Below are 9,537 nucleotides of genomic sequence, written 5' to 3'. Positions count from 1 at the left end.
AACGCCGTCTTCCACTCGTCCCCCTCCCTGATGCGCACGAGATGGTAAGCGTTACGAAGGTCCAACTTAGTGAAAAACCTGGCTCCCTGCAGGATCTCGAAGGCTGAAGACATAAGAGGAAGCGGATAACGATTCTTCACTGTTATGTCATTCAGCCCTCGATAATCTATGCAGGGGCGCAGAGACCCGTCCTTCTTCTTGACAAAAAAAAACCCCGCTCCGGCGGGAGAGGAGGAGGGGACTATGGTACCGGCGTCAAGAGCTACAGACAAATAATCTTCGAGAGCCTTACGTTCGGGAGCCGACAGAGAGTATAGTCTACCCCGGGGGGGGGTGGTTCCCGGAAGGAGATCAATACTACAATCATACGACCGGTGTGGAGGAAGAGAGGTGGCCCTGGACCGACTGAACACCGTGCGCAGATCGTGATATTCCTCCGGCACCCCTGTCAAATCACCAGGCTCCTCCTGTGAAGAAGAGACAGAGGAAACAGGAGGGATAGCAGACATTAAACATTTCACATGACAAGAGACGTTCCAGGAGAGGATAGAATTACTAGACCAATTAATGGAAGGATTATGACAAACTAGCCAGGGATGGCCCAAAACAACAGGTGTAAAAGGTGAACGAAAAATTAAAAAAGAAATGGTTTCACTATGATTACCAGAAACAGTGAGGGTTAAAGGTAGCGTCTCACGCTGAATCCTGGGGAGAGGACTACCATCCAGGGCGAACAAGGCCGTGGGCTCCTTTAACTGTCTGAGAGGAATGTCATGTTCCCGAGCCCAGGTCTCGTCCATAAAACAGCCCTCCGCCCCAGAGTCTATTAAGGCACTGCAGGAAGCTGACGAACCGGTCCAGCGTAGATGGACCGACAAGGTAGTGCAGGATCTTGAAGGAGAGACAGGAGTAGTAGCGCTCACCAGTAGCCCTCCGCTTACTGACGAGCTCTGGCCTTTTACTGGACATGAAGTGACAAAATGACCAGCGGAACCGCAATAGAGACAGAGGCGGTTGGTGATTCTCCGTTCCCTCTCCTCAGTCGAGATGCGGATACCTCCCAGCTGCATGGACTCAGCACCCGAGCCGGCAGAGGAAGATGGTAGTGATGCGGAGAGGGAGGCGACGGAGAGCGCGAGCTCCTTTCCACGAGCTCGGTGACGAAGATCAACCCGTCGCTCAATGCGAATAGCGAGTTCAATCAAGGAATCCACGCTGGAAGGAACCTCCCGGGAGAGAATCTCATCCTTTACCTCTGCGCGGAAACCCTCCAGAAGACGAGCGAGCAAGGCCGGCTCGTTCCAGCCACTGGAGACAGCAAGAGTGCGAAACTCAATAGAGTAGTCTGTTATGGATCGATTGCCTTGACATAGGGAAGACAGGGCCCTGGAAGCCTCCTCCCCAAAAACAGATCGATCAAAAACCCGTATCATCTCCTCCTTAAAGTCTTGATACTGGTTAGTACACTCAGCCCTTGCCTCCCAGATTGCCGTGCCCCACTCACGAGCCCGTCCAATAAGGAGAGATATGACGTAGGCGACACGAGCAGTGCTCCTGGAGTAAGTGTTGGGCTGGAGAGAAAACACAATATCACACTGGGTGAGGAACGAGCGGCATTCAGTGGGCTCCCCAGAGTAACACGGCGGGTTATTGATTCTGGGCTCCGGAGATTCGAAAGCCCTGGAAGTGGCCGGTGGATCGAGGCGGAGATGGTGAACCTGTTCTGTGAGGTTGGAGACTTGGGTGGCCAGGGTCTCAACGGCATGTCGAGCAGCAGACAATTCCTGCTTGTGTCTGCCTAGCATCGCTCCCTGGATCTCGACGGCTGAGTGGAGAGGATCCGAAGTCGCTGGGTCCATTCTTGGTCGGATTCTTCTGTTACGGTGCGTGAATGAGGACCCAAAAGCGAATCAACTTAAACAGAGCTTCTTTAATTACCAAACATAGGTTGGCTCAGATGGACCGGCAGATTCCGACAGGACAGGACAAGGTTACAGCAAACATGACGACAGTCTGGTTCAGGCATGAATGACACAAACAAACAAGAATCCGACAAGGACAGGAGCAGAAACAGAGAGAGATATAGGGACCTAATCAGAGGGAAAAAGGGAACAGGTGGGGAACGGGGTGAATGGGTAGTTAGAGGAGACAAGGGACAGCTGGGGGAAAGCGGGGGAGAAAAGGTAACCTAACACGACCAGCAGAGGGAGACAGGGTGAAGGGAAAGGACAGAGACAAGACAACATGACAGTACATGACACTTTGGGTGGTTTATAAATACACCCAGTCATTACAAAGGCGTCCTTCCTAACTCAATTGCCAGAGAAGAAGGAAACTGCTCAGGGATTTCACCATGAGGCCAATGGTGACTTTAAAACAGTTACAGAATTTAATGGCTGTGATAGGAGAGAACTGAGGATGGTTCAACAACATTGTAGTTACTCCCCAATAGTGAACTAAATGATAGAGAAAAGGAAGGAAGCCTGTACAGAATAAAAAATATTCCAAAACATGCATTCTGTTCGCAATAAGGCACTAAAGTAAAACTGCAAAAAATGTGGCTTTTTTAAAAACTTTATGTCCTGAATACAAAGTGCTATGTTTGTGGCAAATCCAACACAACACATGACTGAGTACCAGTATTCATAGTTTCAAGCACGGTGGTGGCTGCATTATCTTATGGGTATGCTTGTCATCGACAAGGACTAGGAAGTATTTTTTAGGATAAAAATAAATGGAATAAAGGTAAGCACAGGTAAAATCCTAGAAGAAAACCTGGTTCAGTATGTATTCCAACAGACACTGGGAGACAAATTCACCTTTCAGCAGGGAAATAACCAAAAACACAAGGCCAAATATATACTAGAGTTGCTTACCAAGACAGCACGGAATGTTCATGAGTAACAAAGTTATAGTTTTGACCTAAATCAGCTTGTAAACCAATAGCAAGACATGAAAATGGCAGTCTAGCAATGTTCAACAACCAACTTAGCAGAGCTTGAAGAATTTAAAAAAGAATAATGTGCAAATGTTGTACAATCCAGGTGTGCAGAGCTCTTAGAGACTTACCCAGAAAGACTTAGCGCTGTAATCGCTGCCAAAGTTGATTCTAACATGTATTGACTCAGGGTTGTGAATGCTTTAAGTAAATTAGATATTTCTTTATTTCATTTTCATTAAGTTTGCAAAACATTTCTAAAATCATGTTTTCACTTCGTGATTATGGGGTATTGTGTGTCGATGGGTAAGGACACTTATATGTAATCCATTTTGAATTCAGGCTGCAACACATCAAAATGTGGAATAAGTCAAGGGAATGCTTTCTGAAGGCACTGTATATGTACGGTCCCTATTCATCAACCGACACAGCAATCATGTCATGTATTTTGCAGTACATTTTTGTTTATACTGAAGTAATCCAACAGAGTATATTTCATGTGGGTTTTTAGTTGATTGAGAACTTTATTCTCAACCTCTGTTGCTGCCAACATAATTTCTACATGTATGCTATTGATCATACTGCTCAACCTTCAAGTCGTGTGTATTTCTGAAAGTCTTACTTTTCCCCCTAAGGATGAGGAGTCAAGAGTGATGCTTATGCTGTTGTCATTACACACATAAATCCATATCAGATTTGACATAGGTCTATCAATAACCGATAGGACGCTATCCCTCTCGCTTCAATATTTGCTTCAAAAAAATGAAAGAGTGAAGATAACATGACATTTTTATAACGTACATGTCAATGCTTTAGAACATATTTCAGTTTGCCCGGTTAACAGCAATGATAAACCACCGTTGAATGGATGCACGCAGTGGAGCGCGTTCTATTCGCTTACCTCTTGGAATGTAATCATTTCTATTCTAGGACTGAGGTGTTGTCTTTTAGCTCAGATGGGAAACTCTGAATCAGGCATTGAGTGGGAGCAAACTGGCCAGTAGGCACTAGGAAGGCACACATGCTGAGAGGGCCTTCTCTGGTTACCAACACCGTTTCTAAGAGGAGGGGCAATCTCCCCAATCACATTGCTCAGTTTGCTGGAGACTGATTTTCAATTTCTTAAAGCTACGGTGTCCTTATAGGCACAGTATGCAAGTAACAGGAGAACTGGGTTAGGAAGAACATATATACTGAGTGTTCAAAAGAGTATTTCCATGACAAACTAACTAGGTGAATCCAGCTATGATCACTCATCATTTCACATGTTATATCCACTTCAATCAGTGTAGATGAAGGGGAGGTGACAGATTAAAGAAGGATTTTTAAGGCTTGAGACAATTGAGACATGGATTGTGAATGGGTGAATGGGCAAGACAGCCTTTGAGCGGACTATGGTAGTAGGTGTCAGGCGCAACGGTTTGAGTGTGTCAAGAACTGCAATGCTGCTGGGTTATTCACGCTCAACTGTTTCCCGTGTGTATCAAGAATTGACCACCCAAGGGACATCCATCCAACTTGTCACAACTGTGGGAAGCATTGGAATCAACATGGGCCAGCATCCCTGTGGAATGCTTTCTACACCTTGTAGAGTCCATGCCCTGACGAATTGAGGCTGTTCTGACGGCAAAAAGGGGGTGAAAATGAATATTGGGAAGGTGTTCCTACTGTTTTGTACACTCAATGTAGATTGCAACATATTTCAAGACTGTAGTTTGTATGAATACCTGTTTGTTTTATTCAATGCGATTTTACAGTTTGAATCCCTTTCAGTTGAGTTTGGCCAATATGCAATGTTGTTATGTACTCATCATTTACTATTCCTATGCAATATGTATATACTAAGCAATATTGTTGTTGTTCCCATGCAATATAATTTATATGTGTTCTATGGCAACAAAGCGGTCTGTTCTGACAAAAATACGCATCTAACATCTTCTGTCATGACACCATCTCACGATCAACAAAGTAGCACGTGTTACATATATGCATTATTCACAAACTGAAAGGACAGTTGATGGTGGTATGTACTTGTTTATTAAAAGATGAGTCAAAGAGAGATTCACACTTGGAACGTGAAATAACTACTGCCATGAACCTTTTAACATTTTCCCGGCATATAATTAGGTCATGTTCCAAACATTGTATTCAAACAGACTTCATATGTAAGACCCACATAAAAAATAAACAATATCTTTCTGAAGTGCAAGAAACATAAATACAGGTTTATGGTTAATGTTTAAGAAAAGAAGGCAGTCTTCAGTTTCAAATAAAAAAAGTTTCATTTCATGAAACAGGACTATGGAATGTTCTTTTTTGCTTGCTCGTTTGACTTTTGCCAGACCACCCACATAAAAGTATGCCACTTGCAGTACTTGCAGTTTTTCCTTCCAGAAGTTTGGGGTTTTACAGCTTGGTTGAGATATGTTTTGGATATGCCCAATATGTAAACTAGTGGGTCAAATAAAATTCAAATTGGTATCTTTGTTTTGTCTTTTAAATGTATCACACCACATGGCCATATTAAGTCATTTTGTATCAGTTCCAGCTGATTTATTCATTTTCTGTCAAGGCAGACTTCCGCATCATGACAGATAATGATGTTGACAGTGCACAAGGCTGTTTTTCCATCACTTGCTACAAAAATGCAGATGGTCTGTATTTTAAGAGTATATATTGCACAAACAATGAGGGGGAAAAACAGTATGTGCCATAAAAAATACCAAAATCCAGTTTCACACCTGCGATTTGGGACCCATCCACATATCACGAGTATGATATACATAAACTCCTAACTTTACTATATTACAGTACATATACAATCTTGAAACTAGTCCCAGCACTGAGGTATGTTGTCCCCATGATGCCATTGTATCGTCTACAAATACTGAACAAATCTGCTCTACAACTGTACAAAACCTTAAAATCCACAAGGCATTTTGATGCAAGTTTTAATTTAACTTAATCCTTAAAACCAGGACTTCCTTGCATGCGAAAACAAATGATAAAGGGAAGAAGTGCCTGAAACTCACTGAAAGCACAGTAAGAACATTCCCTTTTAACTGTACAAAAATATGCCTGAAAATATCTTACTTTTCTTTTAAAAAGATGAGGTCTGTTATGTATCAAAATGTTTCCTCCACACCTGTATTCTGAAGAGGTTTAGGCTGCTTAATTTCAAATCAGGAGGTAAACGGAATCAGTTACAAAAAAAAAAAACGTTTGCGGCATATAGAAATGACATAAAACCGTTGCAAAAGTAACATCCTGAACGATGTCAGTTCACAGATTTTCTTTAGGTCAGTCCACAGTCCTACGTGTTCAGCTCCCTGCAGTTTTAAGAGGATAAGATGCATAGAAGTTCACAGATGTTTCCCTTTGCGGTCCGTTTTAGTTTAATAGTAATTGTAGACCTACAGAAAAATCCATAAAACCCTGTCATGCTGCCAGAAAAACGTCTGCAGACTTTTTTTTTTGCTACAGTAGGCTACCAGCTTCATAAGCATCTAATTCCTCAAACCTCACCTCGTCTCCTCCCCCGGACCCCTAGAAACCACAGAGGAGGCAGGGCTATAGGAACAACTTGAACAGGACATCATTTCATTTATCATTCTCTGTTACTACTCGGATACTTTACATTTAGTATGTGAACACCAAGTCAGAAAAGTTCGCCTCCAACCAGTCCCCTGCTATCATTTCACTGAGCTCTGGTGTGCAATAGTCTGGAAATTCAAAGTGAGAGCCCAGACTGCCCTCGCTGAAAGAGTCCAAATCTTTATCCACAAGAGAGAGGGAAAGATTTCCTGAATTCGTGTTTCCCAGCTCCTGCCCGTGAGCGCTGGGGGCGAAATTTAAACTGAAGTCAAAAAGCAAGTCGTCCGCGTCCTCGCTGGAACTGGAAGATGTTGAAACTGACCTAGAAGATGCTGGTGAGACGGAAGCAGGGTACATTGTGCTCTGCTTGGTAATGTTTTTGAAATTGTAAAACAGTCTGTTCGGTGCCGCATTCCGTACTTCTTCGTACATGCTGGTCCCCTCGGACTCAGCCGAGGAGCTCAAAGTTGGGCTCGCGGGAACTTTTGCTACATTATACAGCCTCATCTGCTCCTCGTCCTCCTGTTTAATCCGCATACCATAGGCCTCCTCGTATTCATCAGCGTCATCATCATCTGTGAGTTCAGTTTTAACCGTTTTTGTAATTTTGGGGAAAACACGGTCATCTCCGTAGCTGTGAGACGATTTAGATTGGGTCTTAGCCTTTATTTTTGAGCATTTCTTACCGGGAGTCTTTGCCATTTTGCTGCTAGATTTCTCTGGAAATGGTGCTGATGGTTTTGAACTGTCGAGCTTTGGCTTTTTCTTGGGTCTATACTTGTAATCGGGATAATCAGCCATGTGTTTTAACCTGAGTCTCTCTGCTTCCCTGATGAAGGGAATCTTTTCACTGTCCTTTAGCATCTTCCATCGCTTTCCCAGCCTTTTGGAAATCTCTGCGTTATGCATGTCCGGAGACTGCTCCATGATCTTTCTCCTTTCAATTTTAGACCAAACCATAAATGCATTCATAGGTCTCTTTATATGACCGGTTGCTGTCTTGCACCAGTCTGGGTTTATCGGCACGGGACTGCAAGCCATAAATTCGCTCTCCTCTGAATCTGTAGCCTCCCTGGACATGCTACCCTCCGTCTCGCTGTTGTCGGTGTGCTGCACCATGGTCTCTTTTTAAAGTTATCTTCCCCCAGACGTTGCAGTATCTAACAGCCCACTGCCAAGTCTTCGTATTTGCTTCACCAACGCGTCCACGTCCTCTATGTCTCAAACTCGGTTCTCTTTTCCAGATTTACAAACTGCCTTCTTAACTAGTTATTGGGTTTTTCATGTCCATTACGTCATTGATAAGTGTCCAATCACGTCCCCTCCACTCCGCCCAACAGAGTCCATACAGTCCCTTAACCCTTTAGACCGCCCTTCCTAGCTCCCATTGGAGGTGGGATTTGGAGGTAGGTAGTGTTGTAGGGGTGTCTGGACCCATGCTGCGCGAGACATGCATATTAAACATACACTTAACTCACAGTGCCCGGAACATGAACAACCAATGAGGAGCGCAAATTGTAAAACTCTCTCCATTTATGATTTTAGTCGTGCTGAAAGAAATGCAGTCAGATTGTCAGCATGGAAAGAGTTGGAGATACGCACAGTAGCCCAGTAATAATGTATCCGACTCACGCGCCTAGAAAATGTATCAGTTTACAGTTGATGTTTCTTTTTTCGCCTAAATTGGATACACTGAAGGTGGCGCTTGGACACTGTTGCAGCGCGCGAACTGGCTACATTGTATCGTCAGTGGCGTGTGGACCTCAGTAGCCTTTAGAGCAATTCAAAGTTATTAGGCTAAATGGCAACAACAGAATCACACGTTTTCAGGCCTTGTTAATCGCATGCAGCTGTTTAATAAATACATTTAAAAATCTAATTAGTTCACCTGTTTTTAGGATAATTTGCTCTAATAATGCTCTAATAATTCACACTATGATGAGCAATGTATATTTTGTTGATTTTATAATAATAATAATTTTTTAAACAATGTTTAGTAGTATAATATTAATCCATTTATAACCACTCAAAAAAAGTAAGATAATATTTAAATCAACCAACTGTATCTAATAGATTATAAATAGCTCCTGTTGATGCTATTGCTTTTTAGCATAATGTTGACGTGGCCTGACGCCCGTCTAGGTGCATGCATGTACTAAACACCCTGCTCCGACACCATGCAACGTCTGGTCTCCCACTCAATTCAATTTCAATTTAAGGGCTTTATTGGCATGGGAAATATGTTAACATTGCCAAAGAAAGTGAAGTAGATAATAAACAAAAGTGAAATAAATCATAAAAATCTACGGTAAAGATTACACTCACAGAAGTTCCAGAATAATAAAGACATTTAAAATGTCATTATGTCTATATACAGTGTTTTAACGATGTGCTAATAGTTCCTCTCTCCTTGTTGAGTTTGCTGTGTCAGGAGGCAGCAGTACAGCGTAGGTCTCCCTCCCTGCTAGTGTTCAGATCAGACTGCACCCCCGTTGTCGTGCTCTGGGTGGCAGCCAGCAGTGCTATTGGAGGTTGGGGCCTGTTTTTTTCCCCTCGCCCCCTAGAGGGCAATCACTTACCCTTTTGAAACCCTCCCCCACCCGCACCTTTCCCTTAGCTGGAACTTATAAAGTGTCACCACTGAGAGAGAGAGAGAGAGAGAGAGAGAGAGAGAGAGGGATAGAGAGATGCTTTATCATGACCACCCTGTTTTTCCACATTTTGTCTGTAAGGTCACTCTGTCGAGCAGTGAATTTCAACCACAGATTCAACCACAAAGACCAGGGAGATTTTCCATTGCCTCGCAAAGAAGGGCCCCTATTGGTAGATGGTAAAAAAAGCAGACATTGAATATCCCTTTGAGCGTGGTGAAGTTATTAATTAAACTTTGGATACCGTATCAATATACCCAGTCACAACAACAGGTATCCTTCCTTACTCAGTTGCTGGAGAGGAAGGAAACCTCTCAGATGATTTCACTATAAGGCCATTGGTAACTTTTTAAA

General features: G+C 43.2%; 1 protein-coding gene across 1 annotated transcript; it reads right to left on the bottom strand.

The window, feature by feature from the left end:
• Positions 1–4,956: 4,956 nt before the first annotated feature.
• Positions 4,957–7,786, bottom strand: sox11a (SRY-box transcription factor 11a). Its single transcript, XM_021584477.2, has one exon. It carries the CDS (start codon positions 7,649–7,651, stop codon positions 6,578–6,580), a length of 1,074 nt encoding a protein of 357 aa, XP_021440152.1. The 5' UTR covers positions 7,652–7,786; the 3' UTR covers positions 4,957–6,577.
• Between the last annotated feature and the right edge of the window lie 1,751 nt (positions 7,787–9,537).

The sequence above is a fragment of the Oncorhynchus mykiss genome, chromosome 25 (genome assembly GCF_013265735.2).
Source record: "Oncorhynchus mykiss isolate Arlee chromosome 25, USDA_OmykA_1.1, whole genome shotgun sequence".
NCBI lineage: Eukaryota > Metazoa > Chordata > Actinopteri > Salmoniformes > Salmonidae > Oncorhynchus > Oncorhynchus mykiss.
This window is presented reverse-complemented; position numbering and strand designations above follow the sequence as displayed.

Excerpts from the sequence above, each read along its gene's own strand:
- sox11a (XM_021584477.2), bottom strand. The coding sequence starts at position 7,651 with ATGGTGCAGCACACCGACAACAGCGAGACGGAGGGTAGCATGTCCAGG.